Raw genomic sequence first — 19,420 nt, 5'->3', positions numbered from 1 at the left:
TTGCATTTGGATCTAGTATCACATCATGAGCTACTCACTTCAGGCAAAATTCACAAAGAGCTGGTCTGTGTTTCCTGCATGTGATCGTACCTCTCTGTTCCTGATGTCATGACAACAGGAGTAATAAATACTGATGCGATCACACGTCAAATACCAACTCTTAGTGGGCGCTTCAGAAGGTCCAGGTTCCCTCTAGCTTCAGTTTCGGGTCCTCATGCAGTCTCTTTTCAAAATAAACTTTGAACATGGGTTTTCTTAGTTTTTACATTTGCTTACGCAACAAAACTAATAAGTTCTAGGGAACCAATGATTCAAAATCAAGTCCAAGTCATTCATTGGTTCGGAATAAAAAAAACGTGGTGACGGCAGTAATCCAAGATGCCGATTGGCATCATCGCCTTTTTTATTATGAACTCCAGGGAGACCCTTACATCTCAGATGTTTATGTGAAGACGTTGGAAGATGTTTTGTTCTAATTCCTTTGCCAATGTTAATTTCATTCAGTAAAATACACAGCTTGTGTCTGGGGCTGCCAGAGCACAATGGCTGCAAGCTCATTTCAGTAGAGGCGATCCCATGTTTAAATGTTTGTGCATAGGTTGGGAGCTATCCACTTGCAATCATATCACCCAAGACTCACGTTAATGCCTATTAACGTGAGTCTGCATATTAACGCAATTCTGTTAATGTCTAACAGGGTCTTGGTTTTAGTGCCTTTTGTTTTGCTTACAGCGTGTCATAAAATGTACTCTTTGTAGTTTTTGGTTGCTTTGTCCTAAATCACAAAACAGTTCATGAGTCTTAAAAGATTTTATGTGTTTATTATCAAAGCAATGGGCGACGGACAGACGGTCCTGTGACAGAGGAAAATAAAATAAATTAAAAAATGTCAAAGTGATCCACAATACAGATCACATTGACTCTCGTTGGATTGACGAAAAACAATATTGGGAAATGAGTTATCAATTGTAAAAATAAAAGTAGTTAATGGGAAAGAATTAAAACAAGCACCTTTTAAGATTTGAGTATTTATCTGTGATATTTAGTAAATCATTAACTGTGCTGTCATCAGCCGAGGCCTTTATTCCTGTACATTCATTCAGTCATTTCACTTGAGTTAAAGCTTCAACAGTCTGAAGTTCAGATAGCTTTGCAGGAAAAAAATACAAAGCAAGATAACGGTAATGAATCGAAAAGTGCATTAAGAATATGGTGTAATATTTAATTAAAACCAAACTTAATTGATGATCATTTGTGAGAATATATTTGCAGTGTTGTGGGAGATTCTGTGTTCTTTAGCAGACTGGAGGTGCTCTTCAACCTAAAAGTTCCAGACAAACAAATACTTTAGTCTGATAAACTCAACAAGATAGAAACATTTACAAGATTAAAAGTTGGAGGCAACTAATGCTGCCATTATCAAACCAGAGAGGATCCAGCAATAAGATCAACAACTTAAAATCCATTGTGTGAAAGAAATCATAGGTTTAAAAAACAACAAACAAAACAACAAAAAAGAACAACAAAAAAAACCTTTGTAGTTTTGTTGGCGGCTCGACCAATCAGACACTGGCACAGCTAACAAGTTTAGCAAGGTTTGGAATTTGAATCGTGAACAACATAAATAATAGAAATCAGGGAGAATACCGATTTCCCAACCAGGAGGTAAATGTGAACTCCTTTTTAGTAAAGTCTGGACAACTTACATGTTGGTGATCCTGTCTAGTCTGTCCTTGACCTCCTCCTGGATCAAGAAACAGACAAGAAAAACGTGTGTTGCACTCAAACAAATATTTGGCGGCAGCTTATGAAGAGCTTTCCCGAATGTTGTGGTTGAAGTCCAGAGTATAAGAATAATATACAATATGTTACTTGAATGAACATTTTATGGATTGAGGAAAATAACCGAATTTTAAGTCTTTATTTGATACAAAGATTTGTTAATCAGCGAGAAAGTAGTACAATATGAAAGTAAAAGCAGTGCTCTGTGCAATACTGAAATATTATCCCTAAAAAAGAATTAATAAACGTAATAAATAATTGGGATTATCATTTTGCCCATAATTGTGCAGTCCTAACCGGCTGCATGCGATGGGGCAGCAGCATACAGAGAGTTTTCCAACAAATCACCATTTCTCCACTTGAAGTTTCTGTAGGTACAGGTTGCTGATGTCAGCTACGTTTTGGTGAGCCATAACGTGTCATAATGACAGATAACGATTCAGCTAGTTTGCATGAAATCAAACCAGTGTGAACTTGTATACTGGACCAGACCGGTAAAAAACAGAACTACAACTGTAGTTCTGTTTTTATCTACAACCTCAACAACTTATTATGTTCAGCTTTCAAAGATTCTCAACACAACAGTTTGTGTGATTTTATTTATTTCTCAAATAGACGGAATTGGAAGCTATTTATATATTTGCCTGCTGTGTAAATACTATGACTGGTCAATGCCTGCTCAGGGACAACAATCTCCAAATGTTTACAATACAGCATGATAAAATGTGAAAGATTACAACTAATACATTTATGTCCTTTTTAAAATAATGACCTAATTATTGAAATAAAATCTTTTGTATTCATATCAACAGGATCATTAGACCTTTGCTCCGTCTCACCTTTGAAGCGTCAGGCATGGTGCAAGAAAAGGAGGAATCAGATGACGGGCATGGCAGCGGGACACTTAACTGGGGATAGAGACGAGAAAGCAAATGCAATTGTAAAAATGTACTCATCTGAAAACTGGTGTAGTGCTAGTTTTAAGATAATCCCAGTTGAACCACCTGTAAAGGGGACCAACACTACAGTTTAATGTATTTAACAGAAATTGCTGTATACACTTGTAAGTGCAGTGACCTTCCTTCAGTCCTTGACTGAGGACAAGATGAAGCATCGTGAGACTGAAGTTCTTAATGTATCAGTCTATTCAGATGCACATTCTTACCTTACTGTCACCGCAACCAGGAGATGTTTAAAGAAACGCAACAGCTATTTTGCTAATACATTATCATGGCTGACTTGGTATTGAACCCACTTTTTGTAGTATTCACAGTATCGATCCTGATCCCAGTCTATAGGGTTCATTACAACAGGCTAATGACCCTTTTCCAGGTAGAATCCAGAAATTCAGTCTTGTAGCTTTCGACTTCAGGGTGTTTCAACTGGTAGAGTATGTACTACAGGGCTAAAGCTTTAAATTATCAATGTGTTACAACCCACTATTGTCCTGTGAAGATGCTTGAACATGTTTAATAATATTAACACTATAACGGGCAGAAACAGACCACAAAAAAAGGCCGTCACTGATTACATTCTGCGTGCAGATGAAATTCAAATGAAATGTCACAGCATGTACACTACCTGTATGTTGCTTAGATCTAGTTTGGTCTCCAATAACAGCACTCTGCTCATCAGATTTTCCCAGCTGTCTCTGGATATAGTGATGACTTCTCCTTCATTCTGGAATAGAACATGATAAATAGAAGGGGTGTCTGAACTACTATACAATGACAACATATCACAGGCTTGAATTAACTATTGCTATTACTCAAAGTGCATCAACAATGGCAATATGAGAGTTAGTGCCACATTCCAATACACTTTTTATTATTATGAATGAATAACAATATGTACAATAAAGAAAAAAGGTTATCCTTTGTTTTTGTGGTTTACAGGAAGGAGGCACTGTCTAATATGGTTTCATGTTTTTTGTCATTTATTTTACTATTCTTACCCGTTTTATAAGGCCTATGCATTTATATGTATTTGAATCCATCAGGTTATGTCCACCATTTGACATGTTTGTCTACCTTGTCTTTTGTGTATAACGGTAATGTATGTTGGCTATGTATTGTTTTGAGCACATTCCAGCTGTGTACAGTGCTACTGCCCAAACTTAATGTCCTGCTTTCTCCGGCCCCGGAGAAAAATAACCAGTAGCTCTGGAGAGAGGTTTCATACCTGTGGCCACAACCTTTATTGTTTCTTTCTTTTCTGTTAATTGTGACAGAGTATTTTTTCCTTTTAAGATTTGTCCTAAATAAAGTTTCCATCTTAATCCTATTAGTTTGGGCCGACAGGACTTCCTTGAGCTCTGTATGAGCCAAACAGATTGCTTGACTTGAGCTACCAGTTTTATAATAATCTGTTCTTGCTGCCTGTTAAATGAAGGAAATATTAAAGAAGTAGAGCAAATAATGTCATATCAACCTTGTCTGTGATTCTTTGTTTGTTAAGTTTCTCCAGGCGTTTCTCCAGGATACTGAGCCGGTCCATCCCAGACAGAAGACTCCCGAGCTGAGATTCCAGTGCCGAGAGCCTTCCCTTTACCTCTGATGACTGACAGACAGTAGATGCAGTTACATTACATTTTATATTCCAACTCTTCTGCAAAGATGATCTAGTGGACGTCAGAATATTAGGCCTTTTTTCAATGTTACGGTACAGAACTCAAACTACAGCTCATGGCTGAAAGTTACAATGCTGTAGAAAAAAACATTATCCAACATTAACTATCCTTACAAGCTTTTGTATAAAGATGGTTCAATTTAACCCTGATTCACCCCTCCTGACAATCAAAGGGAGAAACCGTTTTTTATGTGAGGTGGTGTGTTGCTCCCTCTGGCACAATAATCATAATAATGCATAATATCCTGTAGCCTGTGATGCGCCATACCTTTAAAAACTTGGAGTGTGCACATGTTTGAGATTCGAGAGAAGAACGCTTGTAAAGATTCTCCGTATGTGTGTCATGCAACCCCGATTTTAAAAATCGGTTAGGATTTTAAAACTCCTGTAGTCAGAGCCTGGCATTTGTCTTTATCCTGATCAAGTAAATGCTTACGTAAAGGAGGTTTTCCTTGACCTCCTCGCGTCCTGCCAGCTCTGCGATCCCATTTCCAGAAGGATTGAAGGAGTACACTTCATTATGAGAGGCACTGCTTACATCATCATGGGAGGAGAATTCTTCCACATAGGAGTTTTTAGAATTTTCTATGTGACTCACAACAAAAGGCTTCTTGGACACCTTAAAACACATAAAAACAAAATGGTATTTATCTGAAGAGAAATTCCTGATGCAGTTCCGATCATTCAGTCTTGACGCACCACACCTTTTCGTAAAATATGACCCCTCTACTTGCTGCTCTTTTCACGATTGACACCCTTGCTAATACTTCTGTATATTTCAGTAACATTAAGTTAGGTTAAACGTGCCTGTTTAACCTAACTTAATGTGCGGCTGTCTGACGCTACACTACCCGTGTAGTGTAGCGTCAGACAGCCGCTACATGTGCGGCTGTCTGACGCTATGTGCGGCTGTCTGACGCTAGAAACACCCTGAAAGTATGAATTGCTTCTTTGTAACAAAGCACAGTCTGACAAGCACATTCAAGGCTCACACAAGGTAAGCCATACTAATGAACAGCTGATGCTTGTACAAAAACGAAAGTAGCCAGGAATAGAACCTATCCTATCTAAAGAGCCATTTTGACAATTTTCGTCATTTTATTGCTATTTTACGCATTATAACTATCAGAAGAGATAAAAAATAGTAATGTGTCGGCTACATTGAGGCCCATTAAAACCACAACTATGCGGAGCTTGTATAATGTCTATATTTGTGGCTAATGTGGGAGAGTGTTCGCCCTATAAGGTAGCAGGTTTGATACTAGTCCTCACATGAGTTTTCCATTTTAAACGCATATCTTTCAGCCTCATATTCTCATGAGCTGCAGAACCAACAGCAGTAGTTGAGTTTGGAGACGTGATGTACTTCCTGAAAGTATATTTACTTTGGTCAGTTTGCTGCGGCAGTTTAGAAATCGCTCTTCTGCAGCTGGGTACTTTTCAGAAATGCTGTGTGTTTTTTTTTTGAAAGAGTCTTTTAACATTAAATGTTTTGTTGTTTGATACATTTTCGCCGCACAAAGGTCAGCCAGCATCCTTGGCAGTGAAAGTAAATCAAAACGTCCACGCAGAATTGAACGCTGTATTTTTCTCTGTGACTTTTTTAAAATTTGTATTTATTTATTGACAAATTAGCGAGGGCGGGCCTCTGTGAATCACGATGAGCCACCTGCAGGGAAAGCTGTTTGACGGCAATGTAACAGGATGTGATGCACATTTTAGTTTAAGGAATATTTAAACATTTATTTTATTTTCAGTGAACCAATATCACCTCAAACTCCAAGATAAGAGCAAGTCCCTTTGTGAGATTTTCCACAAGGCAAAAATAAATAAAATCTTCTCTTTTTTTTTGTCAAAGCCTCAGGCAGCCGTAACAGAGGGGCCGCGGGTTGCTAACCCCTGCTCAAAAGGAACAATCAATCCATACATAGACCTACAAACTCTATTGTTTTCTTTCCTATAAGTGACCAAATTAAAACTTTTTTGGTTCAATTAATGTCTGCTATCAGTCAGTCTGGTGAAGGCAGGTTAACAGGCTACTGTCCACTTTGCTGCTGACAGACGGGCAGAGACATTTACCGGAAACAGAGTGTTTTCATTGGATGACAGAACACCTACACCCCGCTCATGTCTCACTTACGTCCTGCTTCCAGTGGGGATTCCAGATAAGTCAGCAGAATTTGACCAGCTACGTTAGAGGTGGGCAAACATTTTAGCTCAAGGGCCACAATGAGTTTAAAAATTTGACAGGTCGGGCCAGTATCAGATGGATGGAGAGTGTTTGTCTGAACAAATATAAATTAAAAGTAAAAGCTATTAACTAAAAAAGTAAAGAAAACGTACATTTCATTTTAGAGGGAACAGAGTTGTTGGGTCACCTTTTTTTGCCAGTGTTCAAAGTTTGATGTCAGTTTTGGTTGAGGCAATTCTCAGGACAGATCTGAGGTGTTCATCACTTAAACTGTCCATCAGGCTCTGTGAGATTGACTTTTGGCCAAACACTAAGTATTGGCGAGTGGCCAAATATTCGCTATTGTGCATGCGTTAACAGAATGCATGAATACATTCACGGCATAAGCTTTACAGTCCATGTGTGTATCATAAGATGAGTTAAGTGATGAATTCCTGCTAATGTCCCCATTATCTTAGGTAGCAGGAAGCTGGCAGGCACATGAGCGCGCCGGCTGGTGCAGTCTCGTTGGTCTGATGCACGTTCATTATGAAATTTTTTTTAAATTTTTTTTTTTAATAAGGACTATTAAAAGTTTTCATACTGGGGAGTGGGGATCTACTGAAACGTGCAGGAAAAAGGCAAAAATGAATGCAGTCTTTACGGGCCTGATTAAAAAGCCCAACGGTCCGTTGCCCATACCTGATCTACAGTGTGGAACTCAAAATACTTCCATGTACTGCTTCTCAAATGTATTGTTGTTGAAGTTATCTGATAAGTGTGCTTTTTCTTGCTAGTGTCCTTTTAGAACAGGGGTGTCAAACATACGGCCCGCGGGCTGGATCAGGCCCACCAAGGGGTCCAGTCCAACAGAAGAAAAAACTTTTTTTTTTTTAGACTAAAATTAGGAGAGCTGGGATTCAAACCTCTGATCCTTTGCTTATGAGACAGACATGCAAACCATTGATCTACAGTCGCAATTGATCTGAGCACTGATATTATTGTTTTGGAAGTCGTTAAACATGGATCACGTCATGAAAGTGGCGTCACAAACGTGTCACAAAGCGAGGGAATCTGCAGATAAGAGAGGGCCCAGGCAGATACACAGAGGACTGTCTGAATTTTTGGTCTTTATGTTTCTAGGTAATTGTTGAAAGACCTTAAAATTGAGTTTACCATCTAAAAACCTTCACCAATGATTTAAACATAGAGAAATATTGTCGTTAAATATGCATTATTATGCTGTGATTTTTCTGGTCCGGCCCACTTGAGATCAAAATGGGCAGCATGTGGCCCCTTCACTAAAACAAGTTTGACACCCCTGTCTTAAAATATGCAATAGGGAAAGCTGTAGTATATTTTAAGAGCACACTCTGGTGGACCACAATGTAAACTACTTGAAAAGGTGTCGCGTTTGATGACTGGACATTTTGCATTTGAAAAGGTCATTCCGGTTTAAATATTTCATGTTTTTCTATATTGAAACAAAAGTAAAAATGTTGAATAGTGTGTTGTATAGTATGTTGCATATAGGTGAGGTTATTACTATTTACAATCTGCTTTCAAGACAGACATAGACACACGTGTAAATACAAATAAACTATTAAAAACTTCTGTACCTTCTTCAGTTGGTTGTGTTTCTGCAGGACTAAGTTAATGATGTCACAGATGACAGAGATTTTCCTTTGAGAGAAACCCCACTGGAGAAACTGCTGCTTGGTCAGTATGGGTTTATAGTGGAAGATATCTCGGAGCACCTAAAACACACAACACTTCAATTCAATTCAATTTACTTTGTGTAACCAAAAATCACGAATACAAGATTTGCCTTGGAGCACTTTACAATTGAACACATAACATCCCTGTCCCAGGACCTCACATCGGATCAGGAAAAAATACCCCAAATAAAGACAGTAAAAAACCTTTTACAGAGAAAAAAGGGAAGAAACCTGAAGGAGAGCAACAGAGGAGGATCCCGCTTCCCTGATAAACAGAAGCAATAGAGGTCATGTGACCAGATCGAGCAACGTAACAGAGTTTCAGCACACCACGGCAGGTTAGAAAAAAATCCACTGTCCACAAGTGGGTTAGTAGTCGCTGTGTTTCAAAGAGGGAGGGGATGAATGGGAATTAAGAAACTTAACAGCAGTTTGTAATGCTGCATCTGTGAGGACTCAGCGCTCAGAATGTGTTATTGATGCGTTACCTTATAAAGAGTGTCAGTGAATCGGAGGTCAGTTTTGCCAGTCAGCTCCAGTCCAGCCTCCATTAGCTGCTTAGCAAAAAGTGGGGAGAAGGAGGTGAGGGTGAAGCTCACAATTGGTAGAAAAGCAGAGGGATCTCCTTTTGAAAGGCTGGTGGAGAAAAAAAGAACAAAGTGCTAAACTGAGGAAAACAACAAATGAAGACAGCGAGAATGTGATATATAATGTCCACACAGCTATAAATACTGCAGTTGTCACAACTCATGCTAAAGTCAAGTTCATACACAGATGTGTTTGGACAAAAAGTGACAACCACATTTAATTTGTTTATGGTGTGCCTGAATTTCATTAGATATATGTTGCTCAATGACGTGAATATAAACTCGCAATTAAACTGTGATGCATTGATGATTTAACTATTTGTGGAAAGGCAGTTATTAAATATTTATTCTATTATTGATCAGAATTAATCTCTACTAGATGGGCAAAAGTAACCCAAATATATTGTGTATTTTGCATAGCAACCTCATGTGTATTGACAGACATTTGCATTGAAATGGACCTTTCTATTCCAATACATATTTATCTGAACACACTCTGCGTTAGTTTATGTCAACACAGTTTACATTTACACTAAATGGTTCTTATATTTATTACATAATGGAAGTGTTATGCTTATCATGGTTTGGTGTATTTGTAAATAATTGTGTATCAAATCTTATTTGAACTGTATGAAATTGTATAAACAATGACTGCCAGCTCTCACATCTCATAATTATTGGCACTGTGTTTGTGGTCTGTGATTGTTTTACAAAATAAAGCAAAATATTGACTGCAAACAATTTCAGAATCTGAATCAGCTTTAATGGCCATGTACATTCTCAATTTGACGCCGGATTCTGCGCTGATACTGGCCCGACCCGTCAATTTGCAGGTTTAGATGGTCGCCAAGGAAAACACGATGAAAGAAGAGACAAATCGCAATTCCGTTTGAAATAAGGTGTATGACTGGACCCACGTGAAAATGTTCATCGTGTTACACTGGGGCAATAGTGACGCTTTGTGGTCGTTAGGCAACGTAGCAAGAAGCATACACAAAGTCGTTGGGGGCTTTAGGGCATGTTTAACGTCTTTAACACGGTGGGTACGTTACACTAGCAGATTGGACCACCTGAGGTAGAGGTTGTTTGTATGAACCACAAGCATATTACGTCTTACAGGTAACGTTACGCATACTAAGAAACTAAGTCCCATAAAGTGTCCTTTTGAGTTGTCCCCAACTGTAAACTGTATCGGTATTATTTGGTTTAGTTAAAAATGTAACGACAAGTCATGTAGGTTACATCATTCGTATTCCATCTGACAACCCCGATAGCGGTTGAACTCACTGCTGCTTTCACTAGTGGCCTAATGACTGTAATGTGACAAGTCATGCCAGGTTAGCAAATTACCTAGCTGGCATTGTTCAATATTAAAGTGTGCTTTTAGCACTGGAAACCTTTATGTGTGTACGTTGGAAGATGTGTGTTGTTTTTTTACCCATTGTAGTCGACATATCCCGGGTACTTCATCGTCCGCAAAAGAGGCTCCAGTTGACGAAGACACCCTTGGACATCTCCGGTGGACAGCATCTCTAACAACGAGAGAGACGCGCCAAACTAAACGGCTAACCGGAGTCCGTTTGTGTTGTAACAGCACAAACACGCAGTGGGCACTACAACCTTTACGTCGTGTTGGAATATGCAAATGAAAGTACAAAATGTCCAATAAGTTTGTTGCAGTCCTCTCGTGCGTTAGTGTTTGTTCCCGACTGGGGAAAAGAAGGAACAGAAATTTTGTTTCTACCGGGTGATCAACGGCACGAAACATGGTTGGCTGTTATACTCAATGACGTAAAATGACGTGATACGCGCACTGCTTTCTGTTTTTCTTTTTTTCCGTCGAGGTTAATTTATTCATTTATCATAGAAAGCACGTAAAGAAATCAAATGCGGTTGACTCACTGTAAAATAATGAATGTTCATTCAGTTCATCTGTTTCTGTGACGACCGGGGAAAGAACAGGGGGAGGGGCAGAGGGCACAGGAGGAGGGAGAACCCAGATGATGGTCGTGGTAGAACAACGATATGAGAAGTTCCTCCAGAGCTCAGGGAGCAACTGCTCTATTCTTATTTGTGCTTTGCTAGGTGACATGATAACTGCACACGTTTGATAGAAATCAAACCGTATTTCCAGCTGTACTTGTGTGCAGGTCAGTTTGTCAGAGGAATTACTAAACTCAGGTAAGTAGTTCAGGGTTACGCCGCTGTATCGTAGTCATTAGGATATCCTGCATCATAACGGGAAAATAAACAGGGACAACGTCGTTTAATAGTACAGCAAAAATCAATCAGTCTGGGTCGTCACTGTCTTCGTCAACTTAAACTAGCTTTGCAAGCTAACTCGGGGATTTGTAAGAACAGATTGTGAGTGATATCCAATTCAGCCAATGACGTTCCATTTTGAACGCTGTTGTGATACGTGTGACCAATGATATAGAAGGAAGGCGGGACTGAAGGTCAGACAACCTTGCTAGTTCGAACTTCCAACGTTGATGTTTACAACAGTGTAATGGATTTGTTTATGCAACACATTTGACGTTAGACAGGCTGAGAGGGAAAGGAAGCCCGGGCAGTTTAATCCTGAAGAAGGCCGTCCAGCGCATTGCTGCTTGTTTCCATGGTTTCCAAGTTAAAGTTCATCAGCACACAGTCCTGACAATGCTCTTAATAGATGCTGACACTGTGTCTGAAGGGCAATATGCATTCTTAATTGCAAGAACTCTGCAATGTTGTTCCATACAGGATACTAAAGAATGCAATATGTTGTATGCCCTGACACATTATTACTTCTTTTTTAAATAATGTAATTAAGTCAATAAGCATTTGTAGAACATTGTGCATTAAGTTATGAAATAACTTTTAGACCCAATATAATCTGACTTTGATGAAAGATAGCTGTATTTTATTGAAGAAGACACTATTGTAGCATGATTGAATCTATCAAAAGCAGCAGTGCTAAGAATTCTTATGTAATGTTTGACACTTAAATGTAACAGGTCAGGTTTTACCAGTTTGTAGTGTTTATCAGCAGCACATAAGCTTGAACATGAAAGACAAGCAGTGCTTTACAATTCAACAAATCGTGCAAAATAAATGATAATAACACAGGTTATTATTTCCATTTTTACACCAGATTGTTGGGGAGATTTTGATTGTTGGTGAGTGATTTGGTCACTAGTGGATAGTCTGAATAATGTGATACAAGACAATGTATTGTAGCATCTAAAAACCAATTCTGCGAACATCGCTTGAAGTACAGGGGGCATATGGTATTCTTACATGTCAATGTGTCTCTTGTCTTTGTCTTAGTATGAGTCATATCTTATTTGTGATCATCTTCTTTATCAGGTTGCCAGTAATGGAAGAGCAGAAGAACAAGTGACACTTAGTGCATTCTGTGTTGAATTATATGATTTTTAGTTATATTAATTGTTTTCCTGGCTAACTAGCCACTTACGGACATATACACATGGATTACAGGCTCTCTTTTGAAAAACCACAACTAGTTTAGTCAGATGTATGAAACCAAAACAAGTGGAATGTTGAAATAGATCACCATGAGTTTGACCATATTACTGCATAAAAACCTCCTGCTGTACGAGCAGTTGTCAAATGTGCTGCTCACAGTACCTTTGACCCTGAGTCGTACCTGTGAGCTATAAATAAGAAAGAGGACAATAAGAAAAGTGTGCAGGCACAGTGTATTCCTTTATACCAGGGTCAGCTGTGTTGCAGCATATTCATATATTTTATTGCCATCCCAGTGACTTGCATGTACTGTGTTTCTGCGTTGCATTACAGATGGGTCAAGCATTGTGGAGGCTGCCTCCCAGACAACAGCAGCAGCTTCAGGAAGAGCTTGCAGACCGACTCGCTGACCGAGGAGGAGGAATACGACAAGAGCAAGGTAATCCATTTCTTAACTAATTAGTTTTGGCTGGGGATTTTAAAGTGTGTGCATGACTGCTACTATCACAAAGGTAGTGCTTCATTTTAGACACAATACAAATTTATTATCTAGGTTAATTTCTATATTTAAGGTTCTTGGTTTTAGTCAGTATAAATATACTTTCAACTCAATATTAGCACAGCAAGTATTGATTTAAATTAGTCCAGCTAAATATTTTTTATCCTTATTTTTTTAAGTTCATGTTTATGCTTTACGTAGCATTACGTAGCTATTATGTTAATAATATGACGACTATGGGTTTATTAGTTTTTTGACTTGAAACTATTAATCCATCCGTCCATTTTCATCCACTTATCCGGGGTCGGGTCGCGGTGGCTGCACATCCAGTAGACCGACCCAGGCTTCCCTCTCACTCGCAACATTTTCTAGCTCATTCTGTGGGACCTCGAGGCATTCCCAGGCCAGCCAGGAGATATAATCCCTCCAGCGTGTTCTGGGTCTTCCACGGGCCTCTTCCCAGTTTTTGAAACTAAAGATGTGTTTGTTAAAGATAGAGTGTGTTCCTTCATTAATTTCACCAGACCGAAATTTGCCAAAAAAATTAACGGCAGCTAAATCAGAGTCAGAGGTTATTCTGTACCTTTTTATAAATGTTCTTAATAAACATAAAATAACCAACACAATTTAAAAGTAACAGACAATGAAATAAATCCAACTCAATCTGGACAGCTTGCCTCTATTGCAGAATCAGTGCTGTTTAAATAAAACTACAGAATTCACTAAAAAAAATGATATGCATTGTGTCAAGTTGCATAACGCCTCAATTCACTGCCAAAAGTGAGAGTAATCCTATTAAATTGGACAAAAATACACTGTATGTTTATCTATCACTCTATAATCCAAATTACAACCAGTAAAAACAAGATGGTTTTTTCAGTGGTTAGAGTTACAAAATACAAAGTCACATCCACTTGACTAGTTTGATCTCCATTAGCCTTACTCGTACCAGTTTCTGTTTCCAGCATTCAAATACTTTCAGCCTTTAGTTTGCTATAAATCTGGATGCACCTGGCAGCCATTCTTGCTCAGGTGTTTCTCAAAGTTGTTTTTCTTGTTATTGTTTTGCCCCTAGCAATGTATCTCTTTCTTGTTGTTGTGCTTTTAGGATTTTGTAATCTCAATGTTCTATGTTCACAAAAATTCAAACATTTTACTGGAAGGAGGCTAGTAGAGCAAAATAAAAGTTTGAACTTAATTAACGAGTACCTCATTTCATACATGTACAGTATAAAGAGTGTCAAACTTTCAGGGTTTTACAATTTGCACAATAAAGTGAAAGTTAATACTTAACATTGTGAAGAAAGACTCAAGTAAAACCAGACTGTATTAACAAAACTGTAAGAATAAAAAAGAGCCAAAGATAATAAAAAAAGTCAGGCTTTGTAATTTATCAATTGATGAAGTTAAATGATGACAAAAACTCAGTATGCCTGGTCAGTCTTAAACCCCAATACATGCTGGGATAGCCTCCCACTTCTCTGTCATGCTAAATAGCAGTAAGCAAGTCATGAAAGTGACGGATGTTTCTTCTTTTAGGGAGAGATGGAGGTCCGCAGAAAAGAGCTCCTCCGCCGTGTTATGGCCCCGACATCTATCATCTGCTGAGAACACGCATGGGAGGTACAAACACACACACATATACTGATGCTTGCTCTGTTAGTATGTATTTTGAATGTATTCAGTGTTCTTTGGTACAGAAAAAGCCATCACTTCCATTTGATCACGTACAGGATGATACGTTCCAACACAGATAGATAATCCCAGTTAGTACATTATTTCGACTCTTGCAGTGGTTGATAAATGATAATAAATTCAAACCAATCTCAATTTTAGGCACAGGACTGAGTCCTGTGCCTTGGTTTCACAGGACTGAGTCCTGTGCCTTGGTTTCAGGTTTACCTCCTGTTATGTAATTGACATACACTGCAACAAGAAATAAACTGGAACCCATCTGGAATGTTTAAATATACAACTTTAAAATAGGTCAAAATTTTGAGGCAGCCAATGAGAAAGCTGCTTATGTTTGCGGTGTGTTCAACAGAAGTCATGAGGCAACATGGCGACCTCTTTGAGTGCTTGTTCTTCCTCCTTGGACCTTTTTTATTTGTGAAAAGCACTGTTCTTTAACTCATTTTAGGGTTGGGTAAAGTAAAGTATAATGTATTTTGTTGGCCAGTCTAGAAGTTAGCATTGCACAGGTAATCTTCACAAATGAACACCACTTTTAAGCATCAATGCAATCGGTAGAAATAAATAGAAATGGCTGAGGAGAGGATTTTAATGTCCCAACAACCTCTGTAGTTTCATTTATCAACCTGTTAGCAACTGCCTTTTTAAGACATGTAAAAGCAAAATTCTGGAGTGGGATATTTACTGACGGATTAAATGTTGTGGTCTGGTCTGTGTTGAACACAGACCAGACGTTTAACCAAAAACCTATTCAAAAAACACATGGCCTTACAACAATGTTGACTGATCAGTTCTCTATTTCTTTCTTCCTCCTTCTTTTTCTCTATTACTGTAGGTAGAGAACAGCATGGCTTTAGAGATTTAGAGATGTTGCCACCTGAATTAGGCATCACTATCCTGTCGTACCTGAATGCCACTGACTTGTGCCTGGCTGGATGTGTGTGGCAGGACCTGGGAAACGCCGAATATCTATGGCAAGGGTGGGTGTCTCAATCAGATTACCTGTCTTAATTAAGGTTAAAGAAAAAGATAGACTCAGAGCTAAGACACTGAGATTTCAGTTTGACACATATTTGTATATATTTCCATTCTGTCTTTTCATTTTCTTAAGTGCCTCAGTGAAGGAAGGCTGTATTGTTTTACATTTGCTTTTGGGCCACCAAAAATGTACGTTATCCACCAAATGTAGGTGCATGGTGACCCAGTGCTATCACTGAGATGCCTTGTGTGATCTGCCACACAGACATACAATAATAATAATAATAAATGATGACGGATGGACTTTGGCGAGAAAGTTCAAGGTAGTGAAAACTTGTGTCGATCCATCAGGCTGTGTAAGTCCACATGGGGACACTGCTCCATCTACAACAGAAGACTACCTGCTGGTTTCTCATACAGAAGACTCTACTTACAGCTCGACGAAGGCTGCCTGACATTCAATGCCAACGCACAGGAGGTAACACAACTGTTACAGTGTGTGTTGGGTCGGTGTGTGGAACAATGAGGAAGTTAAACATTGGAGTCTCTGAATGATGACACCATGTGAACTCTGTGTGTGTGTGTGTGTGTTTTGTGGATTAATACTCTGTTAAATCTGCATCCACAAGATATGATTATCTTACTCTCTCTGTCTCTCTCTGTGTGCGTGTATGTGTGCATGTGCGTGTGTGTGTGCGCGTGTAGGGCATCAGTTATTTCATGTCTAAAGGTATACTGGTGGATCATCCAACAGAGCTGGCTAAGTTCATTTTCTACACCAGACGGCTCCACTGGAAGATGCTGAGGATTTACTTGGATGAGAGGTTAACACAGAACCACACAAATACCCAGAAATCTCACCACTAGACTTCCACAACAACCCGTGATACTTCTGTGACAACAGCACTTTTGTGCGATTTGTTCGTGTTGCCTTAAGAAACTATAAAACTATGCCATAAAATAATTAGATTCATGATTTTAGATTATTATTTCACTGGTTATTTAATGTGTCTGCTGTGATATTATATATACGTTATTGGTACCCCATGTCCTCAAAATAAGAATTGCACATCTGATAATTCAGAAACTTTGTCCAAATAAAAAACAACGTCCCATCATGCCATTTGGTGTATTTGTGTGTGTCTATGGATGTGCAGGCGGGACGTCCTGGATGAGTTGGTGACCCTCCATAATTTCAGCAACCAGTTCCTCCCCAACGCTCTGCGCGACTTTTTCAGACACATTCACGCGCCAGAGGAGAGAGGAGAGTATCTGGAGACCCTCATCACCAAGTTCAGCCACAGGTTTTGTACCTGTAACCCTGGTCTTGTACGAGACCTCGGCCTCAGTCCTGGTTAGTACCCCAACACACACACACACACACACACACACACACACACACACACACACACACACACACACACACACCGACATAAATACTATATTTTAACGATACAGGCTTGTAGTTGTGGTATGATTATACACTAATAAAAACATAGTTAACATTGACATGATATGCAACTAATTGAAAGTAAAAGAGACAAAATGACTTTGAATTTAAAGGATCCGACAGAGCTGCACTGTTTGATGTCAGTAGTGAGGTTATTCCAGAGGAAGGGCTCTGCAGCCTGCTGGCTGCTTTTGAACTCTGGAAACAGGGACAGATATAAGTTTAAAGGACATCATACAGGTATGACAGTGTGACGTTGTAAGTCTTATGATGCACCCTAAAGTCTGATCTGACAGTTAAGGGAAGAGATGATTGGCTAACTCAAACTCAAACACAGTACATTTGTACGCAGTTGTGTACAGTGACATTTTGACCTGAAGGTGGCGCTAGAGGAAAGCTCATAGCGTCTCCCAAATGCACGAGGCTTTATCCTCGGGAGAATATAAATACATTCAGTCAATTCAATTCAGTTTTCATCGCTTATAGACAGGATGTGTTTGTTCTTTTAAATGTTACATAGGTTAAACAAGGCAGTCCTTTAGATTTGTTTTACGTGGGAGTTATGGGACAAGTCCTAAACAAAGATAACACCAGATAACACTCATATTTCTGGTGTTCAGGTCGGAATTTTGAATTGATGTTACAAGAGAGGTCAGGGGTTATTGGAATATTCAGAAACGTCCTCTTTGGACCATTAATACCAAGCCAACCTTGACCATAACTAGACGTCACTATGTTTTAACCCTGAAGTCAGAGGGCCACAAACTGTAGTGACAGAAGAAGTGACTTTGAAGCTACTTTTGACCCATTTGCTCAACCACAAAATGAGGGAGAAACCATCAAGGTTTTATTTTCAAATAATCCCAGGCTTTAGTATTGTCATTGGACTGTGCTTTTACCAACTTAGGGCTTGGCTAACGTCAGCAGACCATCCAGAAACCAATCCCTGACTCAGTTACTGTTAACTCTTTGGACCAAATGATTAGTAGGATTAGTGAAGTGGTTTCGAGCTCAAGGCTGGAGATGGATGGATGGCTGCCTTCTCCAGTCATTTCCCTGCTGTTCTGCTCCTCCACTCCTTGGAGAGCCGTTTATAAGTAGCACAGTATAGATGTATGTGCATCATGTTAGGATCTGCTATAATAATGTACTATACTTGTTTTTTTTACTGCCCCTGTTCTCCCCCTTTATGGTGGCTCTTCTTGAATTCATATTTTGGTGAAGTGAAGTGTGGGATGCTGCTACTACGACAAAAAAAATTCTCCTTGGGGATTAATAAAGTACTTTTCATTTCATTTTTCATTTCAATAATTCAAGTGAGGCTCAGGTCATGACTTTAAAAAATGCTTGATATACGTGACAGAAGTCTCCCTTTCTGACCAGTGAAACTTCAGCCTCTACAGGACTCTCGTGGGGCTTTGACTTCTCAGTTTGAACACTACAGAAAAGGCCTGTTCTCTTTAGAGCCACACACTCCTGAGCTTTGCGTAAAAGCTGGCGAGAAACAGAAACGGTCCTGTTTGATCCTTTATCATCTCTCTGCAGATGCGGTGTATGTGCTGTGCTACAGTCTGATCCTGCTGTCCATCGACCTGACCAGCCCCCACGTCAAAAACAAAATGTCCAAGAGGGAGTTTATCAGGAACACTCGCCGAGCAGCACATAATGTCTCGGATGACTTCGTAGGCCACCTCTATGACAATATTTACCTGATTGGCCACGTGGCCGCGTAGCTCCACATAGCAGATGTCCAGTCAAGATCCTCGTACCGCACTGAAGAATAGGAACATTGTGGAAATGGATTTTATCAATTTTCACAGAGAAAGGCAAGGAAAGCGAATAAAATTCACCGCTGCACTGTGAGAGAGACGGTATTACCAAATATTAGTAAAGTTATTTGATTTTAGTCAAAGGTGTGAAACATCTGAAATGTCTTTCAAACCGTATCACTGCAAAGGATGCTTTTAAAGTGGAACCATGAAGACGAGCTCTGATCTGCGCTGAAGGATGGTGCCTACTGATTGGTGGAGGCAGGATGAGGAGCACAGCCCTTACAGCCTGTCACGGATCCTGGGACAGTCCTGCTGTTTTCCTATTGGACAGTCCTGCTGTTTTCCTATTGGACAGCGGGCTTCGTGTTCACCAGTGGAAAAAGTGTCACACAGGATTCTAATACTACTCTCTAATATCTCTTGTAGCATTGACCAGTGGAAGTAACATTGGAGCTATTCTGCAACTCAAATGACCTTGATGCATTGTCCAGTGAGAACAAGCAGATGTTCTCAGTATCAAGATTCAACTGGATCTTTGTTTTTCTTCTCCATTTTATGAGTGAAATGAACAAGACAACTATGCTTTCATGCAAGGACACTGTCTTATTCCTATCCTCAATCTCGCTTACTTTTTTCTTTTGAGGTCTGCTTGTATGTGTTCAACATCATCAAACTG

The 19,420-nt window shown here is 39.3% G+C and overlaps 2 protein-coding genes across 5 annotated transcripts; one reads left to right on the top strand and one right to left on the bottom strand.

The window, feature by feature from the left end:
- Positions 1–1,201: 1,201 nt before the first annotated feature.
- cep44 (centrosomal protein 44) lies at positions 1,202–10,827 on the bottom strand. 2 transcript variants are annotated; one of them, XM_068592477.1, is made up of 10 exons: positions 10,788–10,827; positions 10,324–10,417; positions 8,787–8,934; positions 8,200–8,337; positions 4,847–5,029; positions 4,213–4,341; positions 3,364–3,462; positions 2,622–2,690; positions 1,707–1,744; positions 1,202–1,321 (listed from the first exon to the last, which is right to left on the bottom strand). In XM_068592477.1, the coding sequence occupies exons 2-10, from the start codon at positions 10,413–10,415 to the stop codon at positions 1,249–1,251; spliced, it is 969 nt and encodes a 322-aa protein (XP_068448578.1). In that variant the 5' UTR covers positions 10,416–10,417; positions 10,788–10,827; the 3' UTR covers positions 1,202–1,248. The 2 variants fall into 2 exon arrangements, with proteins under 2 accessions (XP_068448578.1, XP_068448577.1); XM_068592476.1 differs by lacking the exon at positions 10,788–10,827 and having other exon boundaries at positions 10,324–10,757.
- Positions 9,892–18,854, top strand: fbxo8 (F-box protein 8). Of its 3 annotated transcripts, XM_068592480.1 has the most exons (9): positions 10,875–11,066; positions 12,687–12,792; positions 14,392–14,475; positions 15,380–15,524; positions 15,874–16,000; positions 16,228–16,346; positions 16,680–16,876; positions 17,086–17,212; positions 18,518–18,648. In XM_068592480.1, the coding sequence occupies exons 2-8, from the start codon at positions 12,687–12,689 to the stop codon at positions 17,190–17,192; spliced, it is 885 nt and encodes a 294-aa protein (XP_068448581.1). In that variant the 5' UTR covers positions 10,875–11,066; the 3' UTR covers positions 17,193–17,212; positions 18,518–18,648. The 3 variants fall into 3 exon arrangements, with proteins under 3 accessions (XP_068448580.1, XP_068448581.1, XP_068448579.1); XM_068592479.1 differs by lacking the exons at positions 10,875–11,066; positions 17,086–17,212 and adding an exon at positions 9,892–10,004 and having other exon boundaries at positions 18,518–18,854; XM_068592478.1 differs by lacking the exon at positions 17,086–17,212 and having other exon boundaries at positions 18,518–18,854.
- Positions 18,855–19,420: the final 566 nt, after the last annotated feature.

This window comes from Clinocottus analis, unplaced genomic scaffold, assembly GCF_023055335.1.
Source record: "Clinocottus analis isolate CAN_PGR_092001 unplaced genomic scaffold, fCliAna1.0.p SCAF_27, whole genome shotgun sequence".
In the NCBI taxonomy this organism is placed as follows: Eukaryota; Metazoa; Chordata; class Actinopteri; order Perciformes; family Cottidae; genus Clinocottus; species Clinocottus analis.
The sequence above is the reverse complement of the archived record's forward strand: the minus strand, read 5'-3'. Positions and strand labels throughout refer to the sequence as shown.